The 27038-nt window shown below is 36.8% G+C and overlaps 1 protein-coding gene across 3 annotated transcripts in view; it reads right to left on the reverse strand.

Annotated features, from left to right (window-relative positions):
- The window catches only part of TMEM117 (transmembrane protein 117), a 566206-nt gene that overhangs the window by 209263 nt on the left and 329905 nt on the right, over positions 1 to 27038 (reverse strand). For all 3 annotated transcript variants that reach the window (XM_032647238.1, XM_032647239.1, XM_032647240.1), the window contains one exon: positions 14563 to 14660. In XM_032647238.1, the coding sequence (XP_032503129.1) occupies positions 14563 to 14660 (98 nt within the window). The remainder of the gene's footprint in view (positions 1 to 14562; positions 14661 to 27038) is intronic.

Consider the following 27038-nt stretch of genomic DNA (forward strand, 5'->3'; position numbering starts at 1 on the left):
TCCCCAAAGCAGGGTCAGGAGCAGGTATCCACAGGACAGTCATTTCCTCTGGCCCTGCCACTCGCTCCCTGTTTAATGCTGGTCAGGTCTATGTTTCCTCTGTGAAATCAGTGTGCCTGGTACATTCAAAGGTAAATTCTTCTTTACAATTCCTTTCCTGCAGCCCCTCTGTCTGCTGATGAGAAAGTAGACCGTAGGTTTTCTAATTCTCTCAGAGCCTCCCACCTAGGCTCCCGCAAGAGCCACCCAGTGGGTCTTTTGTCCCTTCAAACTCATTTTCCTTCCTGCAGGGAGAGTGATTTTATTAAAATACAATCTGAAACAGGTAAAATTAAAAAGACTGATGTCAGAGAAAGACAAATATCATATGATATCACTTATATGTGGAATCGAAAATATGAAACAAATGAACTTATCCACAAAACAGAAACAGACTCACAGACATAGAGAACAAACTTATGGTTACCCGTGGGGATAGCGAGGGTGGGGAGGGATGGATTGGGAGTTTGGGATTAACATACACACACTACTGTATGTGGAAGGGATAACCAACAGGGAGGGACGTGCTGTGTAGCACAGGGAACTACATTCAACATCTTGTAATAACTTATAATGGAAAAGAATCTGAAAAAGTATAACTGAATCACTTTACTGTGCACTTGAAACAGCAAAACACTGTAAATCAACTATAATTCAATAAAAATTTTTAAGAAAATGACTGACAGGGCTTCCCTGGTGGCGCAGTGGTTGAGAGTTCGCCTGCCGATGCAGGGGACACGGGTTCGTGCCCCGGTCCGGGAAGATCCCACATGTCGCGGAGCGGCTGGGCCTGTGAGCCATGGCCGCTGAGCCTGCGCGTCCGGAGCCTGTGCTCTGCAACGGGAGAGGCCCATGTACCGCAGAAAAAAAAAAAATGACTGACAGACCAAGAGTTGACATGGACGTGGAGGAACTGGAACGCTCACACACTTTAGGTGGGACACAAAATGACCACTTTGGAAAGGAGTTGGGCCGTTTCTTACAAAGTTAAACATGCATTTACCATGTGGCCCAGCGATCTCTCTCCTGGGTCTTTACTGAAGACAAATGAAAACACATTCCTACAAAAACTCATACTATTTTTTTAATAGAATTTTTATCTGTAATAGACAAACACTGGAAACAACCCACACGTCCATCCACTGGTGAACAACCATGGTCATCCACACAATGGAATATGAATTAGCAACTAAATGGAATGAACTACTGATATGCACATCAAAATGATGAATCTCAAAAGCATTATATAAATGAAAGAACTTAGACATGGAAGACCACATACTGTATAATTTCATTTATATGAAATTATAGAAAAGGCAAAACTATTCTTTCAGAAAACTGATTAGTGGTTGCCCAGGGCTGGGAATGGGGAAGAGGACTGACTGCAAAGGGCACAAAATAACTTTTTTGGGTGATGGTGGTTTTAAAACTGTATACAATTGTCAAAATTCATTGAAATTTCTTACTTAAAACTGGTAAAATTTGTTGTATATAAATTGCACCTGAAGAAAGCTGATTTTTAAAATACAGGCATAAAACTACTATATATAAAGCAGATAATGGGGTCCTGCTGGATGGCATGGGGAGCTGTGTTCTATGTCGTGTGATGGATCATGATGGAAAAGAGCATGAAAAAGAATATATATGTATATATATATATATATATGTGTATATATATGTATATGTATGTATATATATGTATATATGTGTGTATATGTATATATATGTATATATGTATGCATGCATGTATGTATATGTATATGTATATATATATATGTATATGTATAACTGAATCACTTTGCTGAGCACCTGAGGCTGGCACAGCATCGTAAGTCAACTATACATCAATTTAAAAAACAATAATAATAAATGAAGGCATATAATAATGAAAAAAAAAACCCACAGTCTGCAAAAAAATTGAAGAAGTGATAGAGAATTGCACAATGTGGAGACTTGACGCAAGATCCGTTAGGAGGCAAGTTCCATCCGGTGAGGCCTGGTGTGGGAAACGGAGCCTCATGCAGTACTCTTCTAAGGCCGTGGTTCTCAGGGCGTCAGGAGAGCTTGGAGAACTTGGCAAAAACACAAAGTCCCAGGCCCGCCCCTACTGTAATGAGCTTGGTCCCCTGTGCTGCTTATGAGGCTCTAGCCTTATCAGACTTCACTTGTTTCATCAAGGTCACCCTGCTTGCCCCCTCAGAGCTTGGCACACGTTCTTTCCTTTCCTGGAATGCTTGAACAACTTTCTGATTCCCAAGATTGGGTTAAGTCCACCTGCTATGCCCATGGCTTACTGTACTTGCCTTTCATCAGGTATACCACTTTTAAAAAATTTATTTTATTGAGGTATAGCTGATATGCAGTGTTGTGTTGGTTTCTGCTGTGCAGGGATGATTTGGTTTTACATAAATATGCATTATATTTCCTGTTCTTTTCCATTGTGGTTTATCACAGGATATTATTTATTTGTTTACATTTTGCTTTTGGCTGTGTTGGGTCTTCGTTGTGGTAAGCGGGGGTTGCTCTTCGTTGTGGTGCGTGGGCTTCTCATTGCGGTGGCTTCTGTTGTTGCAGAGCACGGGCTTTAGGTGTGCGGGCTTCAGTAGTTGTGGCGCATGGGCTTCAGTAGTTGTGGCTCCTGGGCTCTGAAGCACAGGCTTAGTAGTTGTGGAGCACAGGCTTAGTTGCTTCGCGGCATGTGGGATCTTCCCGGACCAGGGATCGAACCCGTGTCCCCTGCATTGGCAGGCAGATTCTTGGCCACTGCGCCACCAGGGAAGTCTCTCTCCATGTGTTATTTTTTTTTTAATTTAAGTATAGTTGATTTACAATGTTGTGTCAATTAGCACAATGTTATGCTAATCCCAAACTCCCATGTACACTTAAAATTTTGTAAATAAAATTTTATTTTATGTAAATTATATCTCAATAAAGCTGAGTTTTGAAAATGATGGAAAAAAAAGTCAAAGTATTACTTTTCAATTATGTCTTTCCATACCTGCCCACTTTAAATAAAAGATGGCCCACCAAAGTCACCAACGCTTGATTAACCTCCAAAACAGTGCTGGTTTGTGCAGTGGAAGTGTGACACAAGCTGAAATTCAGGAGAACTGATGGCAAGAAACCACCATGGAGTAGAAGAGAAGAGATGACAGTGTAATTGGCAAATAACAAGGTGGAGAGTGAGTGTGGGCAAGTCTTTCAAGAAATGTGACCTGAAGAGGGAGAGAACTGGAAAGGGGTACAGTCCCTGACATTTGTTTCCTTCCTAGAATTTACTGTTATTTATAATTTTTAAAAATTATTTCTTTTTTTTCTATCCTACCAGCAAGCTAGTTGGTAAGATATACAGTAAGTCTTACATGAGGGCAAGAACTAGGTATGTTTCCTATTCACTGTTGCATTCCCAGTAGAATACCTAACACAGTCAACAAATATGAATGATTGAATGAATGTATGAGACAAGTTTGAACTTTTGTTTTTCACTCAATAGCAACGCTTCGTCCAGCTTACGTATGGAGACATTGGTTCTTGTTTGGTTTCCAGAATGTGGGTTACTTATATGCCCTGCCATTATAATCAGACTATATTTAACCTTTAGGCTAATAAATATATATGTGAGGACAAACTCAGAGTGCCTCATCTGATTGGACACCTGCCTATACATTCTACCTCTAGTTCATCAGAAAGCTTCCTAGGTGCAACAGCAAACATCAAAGCATTTCAGCCTTTAATATGGTTAATGCCTCCATCCCTTCTTCTAAAGAGAGAAGGCACAGGGAGCTCTGGCCGGTAGGGGTGGGGGGAATGTATGAATAGGATACTCTGAAAACAAGAGCTGGCATTTTGGGACCAGAGCTAATGGGGTGAATTCATATTAGATCTGGGTGATAGCAGCAGTCTGGTACCAGAAAGAAACTGCACATTGATGGGGACTGTCAGAGGCCTCAGCTTGTTTTGGATGAACCCTGCCTGCACTCTTCATCTCCCTTAATTTTGATCAGTGGTTCATGAAATAAACAATGATTCACTTCCAGTTGATAATGGTAAAAGAGTTGCCTTGCAGAGAACATCGGAGTATTAGTTACCAGCAATTCTGGTTTGAAAATCGATCAGTTGTGAGTTTCCAACAGTGACTAATGCACCAAAAAACTGAATTGGTGGCTTGCAGATCTCAGCATTGGATGTGAACCATAGTGAATCATGGGCACTAAACAACCAGCTGTACCTTGGTGACACTGAGATGTTTTTCTCGGCCCATTCAATCTACAAAAAGCTGATGGGAGGGATTTAAATAAAGAATGACAGCTCTTCTGATATGATAATTGTCTCCTGAATAGGAAACCTTAATCCTAATAGGCAGGTTTGACCAAAGCACATAAAAACAAACATGTTTTTAAGGAGGATTTTTATGCTAGCAAAGACATTTTACTCTAAGACATTTGTATTGTGGCCACTTTGTAAATATTTTCAGGATGAAGATAAATACCTCAAAGAATTCTACCAATGGTTACTGGGAGATGTGGGGAAATAGCAAAAGTGAAAATAATATCTGGTCTTTCTAACAGGTGGAGTCATAGAAATACTTGGAGTTTTGTTAATATGAAAGATTTGCATTTTTCGTCTATTAGAGATGGTGCGACAGGGGGCACACACTCATGACAAAGAAGGAAAAGACAGGCAGGGTTTCCCACACTGCTGAAATGGATCGAGTCATTAAATTTGGTTAACTGTTGCTTTCTATTCTTCTAGAATTTATTGTTTCTATTTTAATTTTGTGCATTTATACTATTATATACGAACTCAGAGACCTTTGAAAACATGACCTATACTTTAGAAATTTAATAAGTATGACTTAGGTCTCCCAGCTCAGGGGAGTATTCCATTCAACCAATAAATTTAAGACTGAAGAGGAATAACTATGTTCTACCAACAGCTGTTATACAGAAAAAACTATGCAGTATTTCCAAGCCTTTATTAAAGGGCATTTTCTTTCAAAGATTCATAAATTGGAGGATTGTTCTTGGACTCAGAGTTGCTATTCCAGACTTTAGCTATTAGAATGAAGGCCTATAATAGGGAGGTTACTAGTAACTAATGTAACACTTTAATTAATCCTTTTTCCTTAAACCTTACTCACCTTTAAGAGATGAGGAAAAGATCCTAAGTTAAAGACCCTCACGGTCAGTGTGGGGCTGACATTGCATCACTGTAGAAACATATCCCACGATTTTTAAATGCACCTTCTAGTTGTAGGTAAAGCACATAATTTGCAACCAAGACGATTTTTTTAAAATACTGAAAATAAATATTTCTAAAAATTTTTCAGAAAAAAATTCATAAGGATTATATATCTTCTTATAAAGCATCAGTTAATCACAAAGTCAAAATACTTTTAATCATCCTTTTATCGTCTTCAGTGAAGTCCTCTATCTAAAGAAATTTTCAAAATTGTCCTAGAGTATTATATATTTGAAAGTCCTCACCAAAGTAGTTAATTCAGCAAGAGTGTATTTAATGCTTACTGTGTGCCAGGCACCATGTTAAGTCCTAGGGACACGATAAGTGAGATGCTATCCTGCTCTCAAGTAATATGATCTGAGCATAAATATGTAGAGAACTTAGCCACCATTTTGATTTTAATGCATTTCTTTAAATTTTTAAAGGTTTTTAAATTTAAAACCCTATGAACTATTTATTCTCTATCTTTCTACTAAAAAATGAGAATAACAAAGAGTGAAATTTCACCACAGAATTTAATTTAAGAGCCTTTTATTCAGTACCTGGGCAACAAGTAATTCGAAATGACCTCTATCTCTTGGGAGAAAAATGAATATGCTCTGGACAAGACAAATCAATTAATAGCCAAATCAGTAAATACATTTAAAATTTTCCTGGGGATTATTCATGTTTACATATAGATATCCCTCCAGCCTTCTCTCTCACCTTCTGAATATCCTCCCTGTTCCTATTTCCTCCTGTCCTAATCGTGGGTTGACCTGGTACAAGTCTAGCATCTATCAGCAGCATTCTAGAAAAACATTCTTGCCAAGCTCATCACTGATGGTCCTCTTAGAGTGAAATCCCATAGACACTTTGCATTTTGATATTATTTGATATATTGCTAGCATTTGACTATTGACATTGTTATATCTCTTGATATTCTCTCTTCTCTTGGCATCTATGACACACCCTTTTCGGACTTTTCATTCTTTTTGTCCCCTCTTTCTCTGTCTTCTTCTCTCCAGATGCCTCTTCTGCCTGCTCCCAAATAAAAGAGCTCCGTAGGTTTACTCTAGTAGATCTTTTATTTTCACTGTACACCCACTCAAACACCCCATACATGTAGATAATGACATCTACAAAAGTATAAAAATGTAAACCAAGAAATAAATATTAGTTATATTTCTGTCTCAGACCTCACTCCCTCACTCCTCAGCTGCAGATCCCATAAAAGGACCTGCTTACTAGGTATCTCGATTAGTACATCAGGTTCAGCATGCTCAAGCCTGGATTCATTATGCCTCCATTTAAGACTCAGTTCTCCACCAGGATCTCCTGTCTCAGTGAGTAACATAAGCTCCTGTTCAGCTGCTCAAGCCTAACTACTCAACGATACCCTAAACTTCTCCCTCTGCCTCACTCGACATACCTAACCAATCACCATGTTTCTGGCCCCTACTTATCCTGAGATGACACTTCAGCCCTAGCAAAACCATCCCGAGAGCTCACCTTGAACCTACACCTTGGTGGGTATTACCTCCTGCCCCCACATTTCTCACTGGATAGAAAATTGTGCTGTCAGAGTCCTTATTTTCTCTCTCAAAGTTGTATTCTCAGCAACATGGAGAGCACCTGGTGCTCATAATACCAGTCATAACATGTCATAATACCAGTTAAAACAACTAACACAATAGTAAGTAGTAAAACCAGGACCGAAAGTCAGGCAACTGGCTTCAGAGTCTGCTTCTAACCACTACTTCATATTGTACTCAGAGCTTAAGCATTTACTTAAATAAGTTAAATGCAAACAAGACTTGCTCTTGATTCAGCAAAATTAAGTCTCGAAGGGCATGGGATTGTGTTAATGCCCAGGCATAAATATACACCTGAGAGTTAAATCCCTCAGGTATAAATACAGAATTTACTTTTTAAATGAAAATCTCTAAATAATATGACAACACATTAATTCAACAAAACAGTAATGCAACATCAATCATCTTTTTAGCCAGAAGTGGGAAACATCTAGCAAGAAAACCAAGTGAAGCATATCCTTGGATTCTTCTGCTGAGAAGTAGCCAGATTTAAATGGAGCTTGTTAACTTAGTGCAATGTTTAAAGTTAAGGTGACTGATTCAGTTGGTACAGTTACATGCTTTGGGCTAAAAATGTTCTGCTTTTCCTCACAGAGGCAGCTTTTAATTAAAGAGACATGTTGAGATAGAAGGAAGGCTGAAGGCAAAATCCATCCAGAGAGAAGATATGGGCTAATTTATTATTTGGGAAGTGAGGCAAAATGCTGTGCATAATCTAGTTGCCCCTGGAAACTTTCATGAATCATTGTCTAATGTAAAAATTCTGTTCATAATGATGATGGCATTATAGAGCATATTAAAATATAATTAGCATCCTCTCTATTAAAAATCAATATGTAGTACTTTTCTAGTTAAAAATGTCGAGTCAGAGAACCTTCAAGTTTGATGAAAATTTAAAGTGATTTACTTTTTTCTCATTCATTGTGAAAATCCTGTATAGCATCCCTGAAAGATTATGTAGCCTTGGCAGGAATACTTCCACTGATGGGGATTTCAGCAGTTCATCAGGCAGGCTCATTCAGCACTCAGACGCTCTCATTATTAGGGAATTCTTTCATACGTGTATCCAAAGCTGCTTCCATGTGACTTAACACTCATTGACTCATATCTTAGTCCATTTGGGCTTTTATGACAAAGTATCACACACTTGGTGGCTTATATACAACAGATATTTATTTCTCACAATTCTGGAGGCTGGAAGTCCAAGATAAAGGCACAAGCATGGTTATGTTTGGTAAGCGCCTCCTTCCTAATTCATAGCTGGCACCTTCTCTCTGTGTCCTCACATGGTGGAAAGGGCTAGAGGTCTCTGTGAGGGCTTTTTTATAAACTCACTTATCCCATTTCTGAGGGCTCCACCATCATGACTTAAGCACTTTCTAAAGGCCCTACTGCCTAATACCATCACATAGGGCATGAGGATTTCAACACAGGAATTTTGGAGGGATACAAGCATTCAGACTATAGCAGTCCATATTCTGGCCTCTGGAGAAAAGCAGACAGAATTACTCACTCTCCCACACCTTAATCTTACAGTAGAAAATAACATTGTAGAGCTGAAAAGGACCACAAAAAATAACAAAACATCCCTTTTACAGAAAAGAAAATGGAAACTCAAAGTAGTCATACAGGTCACACAGTTGGATATTAGTAGAGCTATTACTAAAACGCTTCTAACTGACATTTCCCCTGATTCTCAGGTCGTTTTTATTAGTTTATTCCATTTATTATTATTATTATCATGCTACTCTTCCACACATGTATGTTAAGACAATAATTGTTTCTTAAAGTGAAATTAAGGAAACACACCCATTTACCATTGCAACAAAAAGAGTCAAATACCTAGGAACAAATCTACCTAAGGAAACAAAAGACCTGTATGCAGAAAACTATAAGACACTGATGAAAGAAATTAAAGATGATACAAACAGTTGGAGAGATATACCACAATCTTGGATTGGAAGAATCAACATTGTGAAAATGACTATACTACCCAAAGCAATCTACAGATTCAATGCAATCCTTATCAAACTACCAATGGCATTTTTCACAGAACTAGAACAAAAAATTTCACAATTTGTACGGAAACACAAAAGACCCCGAATAGCCAAAGCAATCTTGAGAAAGAAAAATGGAGCTGGAGGAATCAGTCTCCCTGAGCTCAGACTATACTACAAAGCTACGGTAATCAAGACAGTATGGTACTGGCACAAAAACAGAAATATAGATCAATGGAACAGAATAGAAGGCCCAGAGATAAACCCACGCACATAGGGTCACCTTACTTTTGATAAAGGAGGCAAGAATATACAATGGAGAAAAGACAGCCTCTTCAATAAGTGGTGCTGGGAAAACTGGATAGCTACATGGAAAACAATAAAATTAGAACACTCCCTAACACCATACACAAAAATAAGCTCAAAATGGATTACAGACCTAAATGTAAGGCCAGACACTATAAAACTCTTAGAGGAAAATATAGGCAGAACACTCTATGACATAAATCACAGCAAGATCCTTTTTGACCCACCTCCCAGAGAAATGGAAATAAAAATAAACAAATGGGACCCAATGAAACTTAAAAGCTTTTGCACAGCAAAGGAAACCATAAACAAGCTGAAAAGAAAGCCCTCAGAATGGGAGAAAATATTTGCAAATGGAGCAACTGACAAAGGATTAATCTCCAAAATTTACAAGCAGCTCATGCAGCTCAATATCAAAAAAAAAAACCAACCCAATCCAAACATGGGCAGAAGATATAAACAGACATTTCTCCAAAGAAGATATACAGATTGTCAACAAACACATGAAAGAATGCTCAACATCATTAATCATTAGAGAAATGCAAATCAAAACTACAATGAGATATCACTTCACACCAGTCAGAATGGCCATCATCAAAAAATCTACAAACAATAAATGCTGGACAGGGTGTGGAGAAAAGGGAACCCTCTTGCACTGTTGGTGGGAATGTAAATTGATATAGCCACTATGGAGAACAGTATGGAGGTTCCCTAAAAAACTACAAAGAGAACTAACATACGACCCAGCAATCCCACTACTGGGCATATACCCTGAGAAAACCATAATTCAAAAAGAGTCATGTACCACAATGTTCATTGCAGCTCTATTTACAATAGCCAGGACATGGAAGCAACCTAAGTGTCCATCAACAGATGAATGGATAAAGAAGATGTGGCACATATATACAATGGAATATTACTCAGCAATAAAAAGAAACAAAATTGAGTTATTTGTAGTGAGGTGGATGGACTTAGAGTCTGTCATACAGAGTGAAGTCAGAAAGAGAAAAACAAACACCATATGCTAACGCATATATATGGAATCTAAAAAAAAAAAATGGTAATGAAGAACCTAGGGGAAGGATGGGAATAAAGACTCAGACCTACTAGAGAATGTACTTGAGGACACAGGGAGGGGGAAGGGTAAGCTGGGACAAAGCGAGAGAGTGGCATGGACATATATGCACCACCAAATGTAAAATAGGTAGCTAGTGGGAAGCAGCTGCAGAGCACAGGGAGATCAGCTCGGTGCTTTGTGACCACCTAGAGGGGTAGGATAGGGAGTGTGGGAGGGAGGGAGATGCGAGAGGGAAGAGATATGGGGATATATATATATATATGTATAGCTGGTTCACTTTGTTCTAAAGCAGAAACTAACACACCATTGTAAAGCAATTATACTCCAATAAAGATGTTAAAAAAATAAAAATAAAAAAAAATAAAGAAGTTTCCCCATTAAAAAAAAAGACAATAATTGTTTCTTGATTAGCTCTTGAATGGTCAAAGTTAAACAACCTTGTTAGACTTGAATAATAACCATGAAACTCAAAGCAGGAAAACCAGCAGCATCTCATTTGTTTCTCAGTCAAGAATAAAGTTAATCATGATCAAAAGATGCCCACCAAACCATGAGAGCACTAGATAAAGTACTTTTTAAAAATATAAATATACTAATCATCAAAAAAACCCACATAATTTTCTCTGTGCAACAGAGTGGAATTGAAGTGGACAGTTGTACACAGATGCACACAGCAATGCGCTATGTTTTCCAATTTCCAGGCATCTAAGTAATCACAGACCACAGTTTTTACCAAATGCTTTGCCACTATAATACCTGTATTACTATCTTTCCAGCCTTCATTAGTTTTCTTGCCATTTGCTGTCCAGCCCTCAAGACTAAAATTTCTGCTTTCTGCTGTGACAGCACTCCATTTCCAGGGATCAGTGACTGGATACATCAGGATAGGCTGATTTATGTTGCAGTATCAAATAATCCCCCAATCTCAATGGCTTACCATTTGCAGAGGTATATTCCTCGCTCACACTACATGTGTTGTAAAGGATGCTGGGCTTATCCAGGTCATTCAGGGAACCTGAATGACAAGTGCTCCAGCTAGACACAAACTTCCACAACGGCTACCTAGAAAGGAGCCCCTTTCAGTGCTTCTCGCTGGCAATTAAATGCTTCTACCTAGAGGTGACACAAGCCTCTTTCACTCACATTTTAATTGGTCTAAGCAAGTCATGTGATCAGGGGGGGCAGAAAGGTACAAACCTCTCGTGTGTCTCCAAGGCAAGGAATTGAATTATCCAGGAAGCCCTAATGACCACGAGCTCTCCCAACTCCTTCCTCCACCAATTCCCCGACTAATCACAGAAGAGTGTCTTCCTTATTTTTTAAAAAGTTGAGCCTTTGGGAAATATCCCAAGATGCTTCCCCTCAAAAGCATATAAATTGTGTCTCTAGAGAGTAAATAAAGTGGGGAGATAGAAGCTAATATAAATATCATACTACTTATTTTTTTTATGTCTACGTTTATGTATACATTTACTTCAGACACAGGTGAGTGAAAATGGGTATTGGTAGCCCCTTTGGAAAATAGAACACTATATGGCATTAACCTAGGATTTTGATTTAAATTTTTATTCTTTTTAATTAACAAAAGGGCTGGGAATGGGGCTTTGGAAGGGAAGTTCTAAAAATAGTCTGCCCTTTCCCATTTAGTATTTTCAAATCAACCACAATTTAGTCTCCTCCCAGGCATAAAGGCCCATGTGTTATAGCAGACTCATCTTTGCACAATTACAGAAAGAAATAGGAACCATCCTTTCCAATGTAGAGACATCTATCACTAAGAATCAGAAAGAACTTAGCCACACAGTTGTAAATGAAATGAAATAGTTTCTGACAGGCATTTGTGAGTTAAAGCAGCTACACTTAGGTAAAGGTAAGTTTACTACAACAAAATTGCATGTTGTACTGTTTAAACTCATAATCACACTGCAATGTATAAAAGCTTTCCTTTGCAAAATTTCTTCACCACAGATTTATTACATGAATATGTCTCTCCTTAACTAGGGTAAAACCAAAAGAAAATACCTCTTTTTGAGTGGGTGACACATAGTATGTAAATACTATCTTTTATTTCATTTAAAACCTTGCCAATGATTTCTGTATTTTTATCTCCTAGAGCTAAAAAAACAAATGTCCTTTACACTTGCTAAATCCCTTTTATCTGAAAAGTATGAACAAAAAGGGAGATTTTTTGCTTCCCACATAATTTCCATGTTCAATATTTTGCATCAGATTTTTCTTTTTTAAAACTATGAATACTGTTGTCAAGATAATCTAATGGTATGTAATGGATAAAATAGGAAAAAATATATTCAAAGCGGCATTTAAATTTTCCTCCAGTTGTTTTATGCTCTCCATGATTTGAAATATTACTTCTGAAACATAACAATAAAAATCATCTCTCAAATATATTACCTAATAATCAATAATTTTACAGAAACAATGACTACAAGAATAAGTGTGAATTTTAGTTTGCTCTCCATTTAAGAATATTATCTATTTGTCAGTGACTAATCAAATTAGTTTACAACATTCAAAATACGCTTTAGATTATCCATTGGGACTGTGTTATCACATATGTCAAAAATAAACACACTTGTATAAACAGAGATTGGTAATACATAGATTTGAGTAATAACGTTCAAGGAAAATGTACTAAGATGATTAAGGAGAAATCTAGTATGGATTCCTCTCCTCTGAAACAACAATTGCAACTAAGAGTAGCTAATGACAACAATAATAGAGGCATTCAGATATGCATGGCTCATCTTTGCAAATGATATACGTGTGACCTTGGTAACTGGCCACATTGAACAATAATCAATGGGCTGCCTTCGAAGATACATTAAATGATACAAAATATCTGTAAACATAGTAAGTAGATATTTTAAAAGAGAGATAGTTCATAAAGACTTTTAATATTAGAGTTTATCTCCTATTAAATTATGGTTCTTAAAACCCCTGTACACAATTCTATAGGGTAGAATGATTTCCCAGAATCTCACGTTCTTGTTTAGCACCATTATCTAAACAAGGATTAAGGATAATCATTTGGAATTTGCACACCGATGTATCCTTTGTTTTTCTAGAGACAGTCTAATATAATGCTTAGTAACTGGGGCCCTGAATTCAGAGACCTATGCTTATAATATAGCACTTACTTACAGGGTTATCAGGATTAAATGAGTAAGTTCTTAGCATAGTGCCTGGAGCAAAACATATCTTCAATGAATACTTGCTAAAATTATAATATTACATATTATTTAGTCAAGCTACATGGGGAACTTACAAACAGGAAACAATATGAAGTAAATGTGCCATAAAATAGGCCACACTTGACTCTGAGGCAAGTTGTGAATAAACATCTACAAAATCATATTCATTTTTACAACGTTATTGAAAAATCTACTTTTTGTTTACTTGCTGTTAATTGAGTTCAAAATGCCATACATCTGAAGCAACATTTAGTAATAGTGCTAAAGCACAAAGATAGCTTAGAGTGTATATTTTCCCCCAAGTACTTAGTGACCATGACTTTTGTAGCTTGTACATGAAAAAAAATCAACCCTCAGAGTTAGATCCAAGAATAAACAGACTTTTTTTTTTTTTCATTTTGAAAGGCAGGTGAACAGAATGCAATTTAGGAAGCACAAGTCATCATCAATTAAAAGGCTTCTGGGTGTTAATGTAGATAACTTTTCATACATCGGGTTGAATCACTGTCACACGGCCTGGTGGAAGTGCCCTTCTTGCTGTCTCTATATTCCTACCATTTCTGTCTAAGCTTCTTCAGATATACATAAATAATGTTGACTCCACAAAAGACAAAGTTCCATAAGACATGGATTGTTTTTTAATTGCAATGATTGGGCTGGAGAGCTAAAGGAAATTATTGGTACAAAAAGAAGTGCCAAAGAGCCAGATGTGGTCTGTAAAGAGGTTCCTTCACTGTATGATTTCTTCAAAGCAAAATTATATCCTGTCAAATACACTGGAAATTCAGTACTCACTGGGGACATTTTTATACCCGATTCCATTGATGAAACTTATAGCTTATTTTTGCTGACTCAAAAACCTACTTACCTCTGGTAAAATCTTATTCGCTTTACTATATTAGTAAATGTATCTCTTGTAAATGTGTATATGCAAAAATGTGTAAGCAGAAATTAATTGATAAATAGGATAATGGTTTTCATCATTTTAATGGAGCACAGTGTCCACTAGAAGTGCCTCTCTAGATAGAATTTTATATATCTAAAGAAAACGAAATCTACCCCAAGTCCTTGTGAATGAGGCAAGACATATGCCAATAAATGAAACAATCTCTTACCAGAATAAAATAATCCTAACATTTCCTTTCTTCCAGAAAGCTCTTGCAGATTTTCCCCAATCAGGATAGGGCTTGTCCTGAAGCATCATATCAGTGACCTGAAGCAATGAAAGAAACTTATTTAGCACTTTCAGAAATCTTCCATTCAGGTTTAAATATGTATATAATTCACATTTTGTAAAGAATAAAACATGTATGTATTTTAACATTAGAATATATGCAGAGATGAAAATTAGAAGAATATGCTTTAGTTAAAAGTTTTAACAGTTCATTTGACTTCACATAATGAATGAGCATATTTAAGGCTGTTCAACGTATCAAATAGTGATATTTTTTAAAAAAACATCAAGATTACCTTATCCAAGGAGGCATCTTTAAGATACTATTAACTTCTCCATAGAAACAAAAACATAATAAATAAAATGTCATATTCTTTTTAAGTTTGTCTAAATCAGAAACTCCAAAATTCAAACATTTCCTGATGTGTCTAGATTTTTACCTATATCACTAGTCAAAATATTACCTTCCTTTCTCTCCCTTTTTCCCTTCAATGATGTGTGAGATATAAGACATGAACCCTTTTTATGGCATATTATTCTAATTATCCAGTATTGTTCCAAAAATGTTCCACCTCTTTTTCTCAGGTGCACAAATCCTGCCCGTCTTGGGTAAAGTCACATCACCACTGTGATGTTTTCACCATTCCCTCCAACTGTGGGAGCCTGATTCCTCCAGTTCCATTTTTCTTTCTCAAGATTGCTTTGGCTATTCAGGGTCTTTCGTGTTTCCATACAAACTGTAAAATTTTTTGTTCTAGTTCTGTGAAAAATGCCATTGGTAGTTTGATAGGGATTGCACTGAATCTGTAGAATGCTTTGGGTAGTACAGTCATTTTCACAATGTTGATTCTTCCAATCCAAGAACATGGCATATCTCTCCATCTGTTTGTATCATCTTTAATTTCTTTCATCAGTGTCTTATAGTTTTCTGCATACAGGTCTTTTGTCTCCTTAGGTAGGTTTATTCCTAGGTATTTTATTCTTTTTGTTGCAGTGGTAAATAGGAGTGTTGCCTTAATTTCTCTTTCAGATTTTTCATCATTAGTGTATAGGAATACAAGAGATTTCTGTGCATTAATTTTGTATCCTGCTACTTTACCAAATTCATTGATTAGCTCTAGTAGTTTTCTGGTAGCATCGTTAGGATTCTCTAGGTATAGTATCATGTCATCTGCAAACAGTGACAGTTTTACTTCTTCTTTTCCTATTTGGATTCTTTTTATTTCTTTTTCTCCTCTGATTGCTGTGGCTAAAACTTCCAAAACTATGTTGAATAAGAGTGGTGAGAGTGGGCAACCTTGCCTTGTTCCTGATCTTAGTGGAAATGGTTTCAGTTTTTCACCATTGAGAGCAATGTTGGCTGTGGGTTTGTCATATATGGCCTTTATTATGTTGAGGTAAGTTGCCTCTATGCTTACTTTCTGGAGGGTTTTTATCATAAATGGGTGTTAAATTTTGTCAAAAGCTTTTTCTGCATCTACTGAGATGATCATATGGTTTTTCTCCTTCAATTTGTTAATATGGTGTATCACATTGATTAATTTGTGTATATGGAAGAATCCTTGCATTCCTGGGATAAACCCCACTTGATCACAGTGTATAATCCTTTTAATGTGCTGTTGGATTCTGTTTGCTAGTATTTTGTTGAGGTTTTTGGCATCTATGTTCATCAGTGATATTGGCCTGTAGTTTTTTTGTGTGTGTCATCTTTGTCTGGTTTTGGTATCAGGGTGATGGTGTCCTTGTAGAATGAGTTTGGGAGTGTTCCTCCCTCTGCTATATTTTGGAAGAGTTTGAGAAGGATAGGTGTTAGCTCTTCTAAATGTTTGATAGAATTTGCCTGAGAAGCCATCTGGTCCTGGGCTTTTGTTTGTTGGAAGATTTTTAATCACAGTTTCAATTTCAGTGTTTGTGATTAGTCTGTTTATATTTTCTATTTCTTCCTGGTTCAGTCTCCGAAGGTTGTGCTTTTCTAAGAATGTGTCCATTTCTTCCAGGTTGTCCATTTTATTGGCATATAGTTGTTTGTAGTAATCTCTCACGATCCTTTGAATTTCTGGGAAATACTTATCATATTTTCTAGAAGGAAGCAATCTGCTGCTATATGGCCAATTATCACAGCAGCATGTTTTGGAAAAATGACATTCAAGGACAAAGGATTTTCTCAGGAAAATAGCAAGATGAGGCAAAAAACATTTTTTCTGATGCCAGACAGCTGGTCTTTTTCACTCCCAGCTCCAACTCTTTAAGTCATATCATCAGATCAACGTCAGGTCACTTGCAGCTAAATTGGCAGGAGCAGAGACAGTCATTAAAGGGATGCATTCAATAAAGAAAAATCCAATTACCTTCTGCATTAGAGTAATCAAATTCATTTCTGGTGTTGGTCAAGGACAGTCTTTGTGGGAATACATGCAGGAAAGGGGGGACTGAAGACAATGCAAAAATATTGCTGTGTAGCATAAATACAATGTGAAACTTGTTGATGCCTCACTCCAGAGAAGATTATTAGAATTTGAAATTGCTGGTCTTTCTTTCTAAGCTGGGAGATATTTGTCTAAATCTTTGAGTCTCACAATCCTTCCCTTCTCCTTTCCTCTCTGCTAGGTCTTTGCAAAAAACTCAGAACTTCATTACGCCCCTTATGCCTTGTTGGCAGTCTTTCTCAGTAGAATATAAGCTTATCTTGGGGTTTGAGTATAGTACAATCTGAGCAGGAACATGCATGTTGAGATTTAAAAGTCAGTAAATGATCATAAAAGCAAGTGATCTCTACAGCAATCTAAGTGAAAACTTCGCTCCTCTGTGAGTTTAGCCTATATGACATGGTGGTAACAAGGGCAGCAAGAAGATACAATGGCATCGGTAATATCTGGCATTTGCTAGAGAGCTTCATGGATTACAAAGCTCTTAGATGTATTCTTCTTAAGAATTGTAGCAACTTTATAAAATAAGTCATTATATCCTGCCTTTCGCCCATGGAGAAAGAGAAGTTAGTGAGCAGGGTCACACTTCTAATGTACTGTTATGTGCACCAGCTCTGGGGCCAGCCTCCCTGGCTTCTAATCCAAGTTTTGTCTCTTACTATTTTTTGATTTGGGGCAAAGTAATCAACCACTGTGTCTCAGTTTCTTATTCATCATCTATAGGCACACAATACATGTTAGCAGGTGTTATAATAATTATAGATGTTTACTGTTGATGTCTATCATTCTGCTTCCTGTGACTGTGTTGAATAACTGGATTTGGAGTCAAAGGGATTGACAATCAGTCTCATCTCTTCCATAAAGACAAAACTATCATATATTGAACCGTTAGAAAGTGACAAAGATACAGTACAATGTTAAAATACATTACAGATTAATTTGCTGTGAAAAATCAAAGGGAAGGGAGGTCAGTAGTCCAACTGTACATGTAGGTACTCACATGTAGGTACTACATATAGTTTTATGTTAAGCATGTGATATTAATAAAAAATACTGATTTATTAGGATACAAGGTCATAACATAATAACAATAACAGTAGCTACATAGTGCCTCTCTTGAGATAGCCATTATGCAGTGGAGTATCATTTAAGAGAAATAAGTGCTATGTCATTAATACACGAGCATATACATTAAGGATATTAATGAACAAACGTACACATACAATTTTGCAATGCTCTTTTACAACTTTTCTCTATTTAACAATATATCTTGAACATTATTATATTTACATCAGTACCTGTAAAATTATTTAAATATTTCTTCTTTGTTTCATCTTCTATCCTACATTCTTATGTGCATTTTACTGTAATATAAAAGGTTTCTATTATTTCTGATTATTATCTTTATAATTAAACTTCATTTAATAGATGTATTTTATTATTTCTGTTGATTTTATTTATTCCCTAGTATGAGCATTGACAAAATTATTTTTCTGCTTCTTCTCCCTCTGCCTTCTCCCCCTCCATCACCCTATTGTACTTATTATATTATTTTTCCTATTAACTTTTTGACTCTTTGAATATATTAAGTCCCTATTTTATTTATCATCTTTAAATGATACCTTTTCCCCTCATCTATAAAAGATGTGAACTTCAGAATATTATACTTTTTTACACCATATATCATTTCTATGTTGTTATGGTTTGGGAATACCTCTATATTCTGGTCTATAATCAGAAGGAATGCATTTCTTTTGACCTTAGTTCAAATTGCCTCAACAATCTTTTTCAGAACTACTGCTGGAGTTTTTCCACTACTTCCAATGCCTGAACTTTTCTCTATAACATTCTTCCGGAAGATTTGTGAAAACAATGCAGCCTACAACCAAATTGTTTATTTTCTTTACACGTGACCAGTAATTAGGCTGAGTATAAAGTTACTGAATCACAACTGTTTTCCTTAGAATTGAAGGCATTGTTTTACTTTCTTAACACTGTTGAGTGATGCCAAGAAGCAGTATCAGAAAACTGGAACCAGAAAATTTTTTTCCATCTTTACAGGTGAATTGATTTTTTTTTTTTTTTTCGCGGTACACGGGCCTCTCACTGCTATGGCCTCTCCCGTTGCGGAGCACAGGCTCCGGACGCGCAGGCTCAGCGGTCATGGCTCACGGGCCCAGCCGCTCCGCGGCATGTGGGATCTTCCCGGACCGGGGAATAAACCCGTGTCCCCTGCATTGGCAGGCGGACTCTCAACCACTGTGCCACCAGGGAAGCCCCGTGAATTGATTTTTTAATTGCTTGGATGCCCACAGTATTCTCTCTCTCTCTCTCTTTTTTTTAGTGTAATAATTTTGCTAAGTTTATTGATTGCTATCTGTCACTTTTCTAGGCACAATTTGCCCTTTAAGTCTAAAGAGTCACATGTTTCTTTATTCTATTAAGTCTTTTAGGAATACTTAACCATTACTTTACTTATCCATTTTTTTAGTTCTATTTTTTAGAGACACAATTATGCAGATTCTGGTTTTTTTTTCTATCTTCTATGTCTACACCTCTTTTTAACTTTTAATTTCACTCACTCAGTCATATCATATCCCTTACTATGATTTTGGGTGTGTTGACTAATGTTTGTGGAGATTCCAATTTGACCTTTATTTCTCTACATTTTTCTCTTCTGCATTCCTTTCCTGAGCCTACCATCTCTTGTTTCATCTTCTACTGTCTCACACCATCCTCTCTGCGTTCTTGAATCTTTGCTTTGAAACCTTATTTTATAAAGACAATGATTTCACTAATTTTTTTTTAATTCACTGGGATATTTTAATCAAAATTTTCCTCTGGCTTGTGGTATCATTTTTCTGGTGGAGGGTTCTTCACCTGTTATTGGATTTTCTTGTTATTTTCTTCCGCTTTTATTCTTAATGACAAAATTCTCGTACTGGTTCCTTTGGAATGGATTGCCTTCTGAATGATGTGAGGTTTTCCCTGGACTAGCATTCTGTAAGAGGCTCATGTTGAGGGGTGACAGGGCCCACTCCCAATCAGAACACCCCATCCCCATTATTTCAGGCCTTTCAGGGAGGGCCACCTACTTTGGAGAACTGTTCTTTGCCAACTTGGCCTGAGATCTGTAGTCACCATATGTCCTCTTAGCATTGTCATGAAACATACTTGACAGTCACTACATTTGGCAACCCTCCATCATAGATCATGCTTCTGATTTAGAGATGTGATTTAGTTAGAATCAGATAAAGTTAAAGATAAAGTTAGAATCTCTGACACTTATACTCCACACTCTTTTAGTTCATTGCCCAAATCGTCCTATTTTAAAATGGAAATTCTGTATTGTTATTTAAAATGATTATTAAAAGCCTTTTCATGATGACAGGTATTTTGGGCAATTTTGAGGCCATACCATCAAAAATAATTACTACATCTGTGATAAATAGCATTCAAAGCTAGTTTTTATTTAACGCTGTTTTAGATTAATGCCTTCCCCAAATACAACTTTATTCAAAACAAAATAATGAAACGTAATATGAGATTTTGTAGGTATTTGAACATAAGGTAATTTCAGATTTTCTGAGAGATTATTCTGAAGAAAAGCTTTGCTTCATATTCCGCATATGTGTAATATAAAAATGTAATTAGTTTATCTGGCTACCTATATTATTATATAAGTGAATTTTGAAAAAGTGTTTAGTTAATTGAATGATAAGTATTCTGTAAGAGCATTTATAATTTTCATCTCGTAAAGATAATAGTGCTAGGGGCTTCCCTGGTAGCGCAGTGGTTGAGAGTCTGCCTGCCGATGCAGGGAACACGGGTTTGTGCCCTAGTCCAGGAGGATCCAACATGCCGCGGAGCGGCTGGGCCCGTGAGCCATGGCCGCTGGGCCTGCGCGTCCGGAGCCTGTGCTCCACAACGGGAGAGGCCACAACAGTGAGAGGCCCACATACCGCAAAAAAAAAAAAAAAAAAAGATAATAGTGCTAATAGTTTCCCAATTTAATAGTGTCTTCCATCTCATGAAAATTAGGTCAAAATATGCCATCAGCAATGGATGATTTTCATGGATTTCTACAATTACTTTTTAAACACTTGGATAAAGGTCCTTATATAATTGTTACTCTGACCAAGATTTGTTTTTTGTTTGTTTTTAGTTCCTTGTCCAGTTAAGAAAGTAAATTGAGATTATTAGTAATGTACTGCCCCACAGCTGCAATATTCTTTTCCTGACTTTATTGATGCCACTTTTATTTAGATTTCATTGAGGCATATCACAGGTACACATTAATTATACAGAATTCTTTAGATGGAATTATACGCCAGTAACTGGCACTTACGAAGAATGAATAGGCAATTAATGCCAAATTTTCAATACCAAGCAAACCCATATTTTGGCAGGTGTTTTGAAATTCCCTATAGTGTTCATTCAGGGACAGGATGGGAAGTTAACAAAGTTCCTTTAATTTGTAATAGCAAACTTCACTTTTGAGGGCTTTAGCTGCCCAAAGAATTATGGTTCAGGACACAGTGATTTACCAATAGCCAAAGCCAATATCAAAATGAGAGAATCTTCACATACCCGGGCCAAGAGGAGAGATTGCTTATCATTATGAATAACGTGAGCATGACAGTGAGTAATAAGTCATTGGTCACAAACCAGGAAATGTCAGCGCTTAAGCTGGAGAGGAAGAAAAGATGGTGAGCAGGGCTCCAGTATTTCTTTAAATTGTTCATTTTACTTCTATGCTTCCAAGCAGATTGATGGAAAGTCCTTGTTCATGCTGCAGCCATATATCCCCAAATTCTTCCCAATGTCATCAAAATTATAGTAAGAAGTCTGACTCCATTTTTTTTTTTTTATATTTGACTGCTGACTACTTTTAAGCTTCACCATCCACTATTCTCCTTTTGCCCCACATCTGGGTAAGTTGATGAGAAAACCCTAGCACTCCTTCCCTTGGCATCAGCAGGAAGTCCAAACCACGAGCAGGAATTCTCACTCCAGACCCACCCCAAATCCACCATAAAAACCCCATGTCAGTCTCTTTTTCTGACTCCTTCAAGCCATTTTTGGCCCTGTTTGGGAGCCGCCATGCTCTCTGAGAACCTTCATTATGGGAGGAATAAACCTTTCCATACTCTGTTGGTGCAAGTGTGGCATCATCACTGTCAACACTTGAACAAATTTGAGATGGGGTCCATCCTACTTCTATGGAACAGTCACAACAATAGCAAACTTGACATCATCATGACAAGTAGAGAGTTCTTTGTGATTTTTTTCTCAGGTCTACTTTGAGATCCTAACTTTTTGTTATGGAATCTTGGCATCTTCTGATACAAACATATTCTCGTCATCAAACAGCAGTGCAAAAGTCTTCAAATGAACTGAGATACTCCTAAGAGATTGTCAAGGAAACGTCAATGTATTCTTGAAGCTCTAGTTCCATGCATCAAAGGCTAATATTATATAAAGACAAAAACCTACCTAAGTGACTAAAATGAAAAACAGTAACAACACCAAATGAAGATGAGGGCGTGGAGAAATTGTGGGAGACTATCTCCCATATATTCCAGGAAAGTGAAATGTTACAGAAACTCTGGAAAACAGTTTGGCAGTTTGTTATGAAACTATACATCAATTTCAACACAGTCCAACAGTTGCACCCTTGGGCATTTTTCCTACACAAAAATAAATGTATGATAACACCAACATCTGTACACAAATGTTCATGTCAGTTTTATTAAAAATAGCCCCAAACTGGAAACAATCTAGACATCCTTCAGTTGGTGGATAAATACATGGCTATACATCTGTGTCATGGAATAGTACTTAGCAATGAAAAAGAGCAAACTACTGACACATACAACAATTTGTATGAATTTCCAGAGAATTATGGTGAGTGAAAAAAAAGTCAATCCAAAAGGTCACGTACTTTTCAAATCTATTTAGATTACATTTTGAACAGACAAAATTTTTGAACTGGAGAACAGATTAGAGGTTGCCAGGGGTTAGGAAATAAGGTGTGGGAAAGGTCAGGGGGTGAATATGGTTGTATAAGGCAGAATGAGGGATCCCTGTGGTGATGGAATTGTTCTGTATCCTAACTGTGGTGATGGATACACAAACATACATATATGATAAAATGGTATAAAACTAAAAACACACACACATACACACATACAAATAAGTACTAGTAAAACTTGAGAAATCTGTATAAGACTGGTGGATTGCGCCAATGTCAATATCCTAGCTGTGATACCGAACTATGAAGTAACAGTGGGAGAATCTGGATAATGGGTGTGTGGGATTTCTCTGTAGTATTTCTTACAATAGCACATGACTCAGTTATCTCAAAATAAAAGTGTTAATTGAAATTTTTTATAAAAAGCTGGTGTGGTATAAACCCTTCATACAAAATAGGGAGGAAGTAAAAGCTCCCAGCTCTAGCAACAATGTCCTGAATGTAAAGGGAGACTGCAGAATGCAAAAGATTTAAAGTGGTTGAATTAACCCTGCAAACCTACTCATTATCAGAATATAAGCTCCATGATTGCAGAGATTTTGTATATTTTGTTCACTCTCTGTCCCCATCCTCTAGCATTCTATCAAGTACACTATAGGGTCTCAGTCAACATTTATTGAATGAATGAATAAAAGGATAACTGGATGAATGAGTAAACAAAGGGAATCAATAGGAGCATGGAATGCAGAACAGACCAGTGGGGAAAGCTAGGATAAACAGTATTAGTCCAAAGAGCTCTTTCAGAATTCTCTGTTTAGTGGTGATGATGGTGCTAATAGCGGCAGTAGCAGTAGTGGTGTTAGGAGTGTAGTACATGGATGGTAGAATATTCCTTTTCCTCCCAACCCCGCCCCTTCACCTCTTGGAAAGGTAGGAAGACACAGGAGGTATACAGTTAAGATTCCAAAAGAGGTAGAAGTGGTCCTCATCAATGTCTGGAAAAATAAAGAAATCAAATACAATTTCAAACAAGGATATTAAGTCTAAGATGCATGCTACTCACATTATCCATGTGCATAATATATTTGCTTTATTATGAATTTATTTATAGATGAACTAAGTAAGGACACATAGCAATCCCCTACTTTAAAGACAACAGTAGTACACTTTCATATGCTTTTTTTGTGGTGTTGATACATTGTATAACTCTGAGGGGGTAGTGTGTGGTGGCCTCTGGACTTGCACAGTACCCAGCCTGTGCATCTTTATGTAGTGGTCCTGTTTTATTGGTATCTCTGCATTCCTTGTAGCATAGCATTATTTTCTTATCCTCCCTTTTAGGTCACTCTATATGGAAACAAAGTCTAAATGCACTTTTTGACACTAAGGAAATACTGTACTGTACAGGACAACGCATATAGTTTTTCTCCTATCACTGCCACCTGACCCCCACTACACACACGGACACACACATACAGTCAGTCTTACAGAACAGCACTTCCAGCTGAGTCAAAGAAAGAGCCAATGGTCAACCAGCATACTCACTGAGGTACATTAGCTGAGCATACAATTAAGTAAATGGAAAATACAGATGAAATTTTCCTAAATTACCTAGGGATGCCTTGAATGAATTGCTACAAGAAATATCTGAAAATCACTGGCAAACATCTACTGGTGAACATTAAACCTGGAATGTATTCTACGCTTTTTAGAAGCACAACCAGGATTTCATAAGGCATGAATATTAATGCACCTGCTTATTATCTCCATTGATAGCCTACACTGCTTTTGTGATATGTTGCACCTTATTGCTGGATCCCTACTGATTTACAAAGAGTCATGGACTGTTTTATTATTAAGTAAGGAGATTGGGCATGTTTCAGTATATAGAAACACTTAGAAAAAGATACCTGACTTACCTGAATACAGAAATATACACAATCTAAAAGTATCTTCCCAGGCAAGGTCTGCAGAATTTCAAATAGTGTGTTAACAGATGCAGAATAAATACAATGTGCCCTAGTACAATTTGCTGTCTAGCACTTTGAATTATAATATAGAGTAAGTGGAAAGAACTAGAATTATTACTGATTTTGCTGAACAAGAAGCCAGCAGAAAAATATTTAGACTATCTTCTGCCATGTTATTCCTTATGAGTGGCTAAATTATCAAATGATAGTAGCTTAATATTACATGGTTAAGCATTTATTTTTGTTTTGTGGCTTGAAGGAATAAGCAGTTTTCAGCATCTATACTTTCCTTATTTTGTTAACATAGATAAGAGATTGCTACTAGAGAAATTAATTATACAAAATAGGCCATAATATGGTAGCTTTGTGACTGTACATATGAATGGAGGGCCAATAGAAAGATATATAAAAGATGCTTTCAGAAATGTGATTATAAGAACCATTATTCACCAAGCAGCCTTAGAACACAGAAAGGGCAAACATCTCCTTAAAGGGAAAATAAATCTCATTTTAAAGATCTCAGCATTCCAGTTTCTGAGTGAAATGCCTAAAACATGCTAGCTCTAATGACAGAATCAATGGAGTTGGCTCAGTCTCCCAGACCCAGCACCACTATGTAACCTGCCATACTGCTTGCATGATATTTATTAAAATGTTTTAGTCAACTCTGAAAGGTGACAAGTCCAAATCTATAGGCCAGTGGGTTGAAAAGAACTGGCTTGTCATTCCTACTGCTAGTAAAAAGTAAGTTCAAGAAAAGGCTGATAAATCAACCATCTGACATAACCACCTTCGCTCTGTTTTCAAAATTTGAGAGATTATCAAGTAAGGCAACCACCAAGTAACATACCTTATAAATTTAAGCATTATTTCTATGTTATATTGGTGTCTGATATAATTATAACACTATGGACTAAATGTTTGGGTGACATAACAGCAAGCTCAGAATTCAAAAGCAGTATCCTAAATATGTATCTTTGCAGTGGGATTATTATTTCAGCATTCAGTGTCTAAAACTAAATATTTTCATTTCAAATACAAGTAAAATATTGGTTTTAGAGCATATTTTAAAAATTAAACCTAGGAAGTTGCATTAATCAATATGTTTTCTGTCGTTTTGTTAATATATCACAGACATCTACATATTCAAGATGTTTTGGGCTTCCCTGGGGGCGCAGTGGTTGAGAGTCCACCTACCGATGCAGGGGACACGGGTTCATGCCCCGGTCCGGGAAGATCCCACATGCCGCGGGAACGGCTGGGCCCGTGAGCCATGGTCGCTGAGCCTGTGCGTCCGGAGCCTGTGCTCCGCAACGGGAGAGGCCACAACAGTGAGAGGCCCACATACCGCAAAAAAAAAAAAAAAAAAAAAAAAGATGTTTTAATTAAAATTATTAAAATTGCATCTATATCAAAGCACATATAATGTATATTAAGGCATAAAGAATACAAATAAATAGTACAGCATCTTCCACTAGGTACCTTGAAAAAACTAGAATAAAAACAAAAACTTTTAAGCCCTCTGTGTACTTATCCCCAGTCAAATTACCTTGGGGTAACCACAATTCTAAATCTTGTATTTTATAATTCCCATTTTCTTGTTTTTCTTTGTGGCTTTATGTCATCTGAATGCAACCACAAATATAATAAAATATTATTTAGTTATATATATTTTGTGTATTTGTAGTTAAACAGAATAATTCAGTGTGATTTTCCTGCATCTGGCTTAGGGTTTTTATTCACCCTAGGATCTTAATGCTGTACACTTAATTTATTCATTTTCAGTGTTTCTTTTTTTTATTGTAAGTATTATGATGGTGGAGTTATCACTTATTAAATTCTATCAATTTATACTTCATAAATTTTGAACGTATGTTATAGGGTACATATTAGTTTAAAATTGTTACACATTCCTGGTGAATTCATTTTAACCAGTGGTTAACTCTCTTTAACCCTAAAAAGGCTTTATTTTCCCTCCCAAAGGTCTATTTTGCTTGCTATCAATGTAACTACATCAATTTTATTTTGGATACTCTTCCCCTAGTAC

The sequence above is a fragment of the Phocoena sinus genome, chromosome 10, assembly GCF_008692025.1.
Source record: "Phocoena sinus isolate mPhoSin1 chromosome 10, mPhoSin1.pri, whole genome shotgun sequence".
NCBI classification, from domain to species: Eukaryota; Metazoa; Chordata; class Mammalia; order Artiodactyla; family Phocoenidae; genus Phocoena; species Phocoena sinus.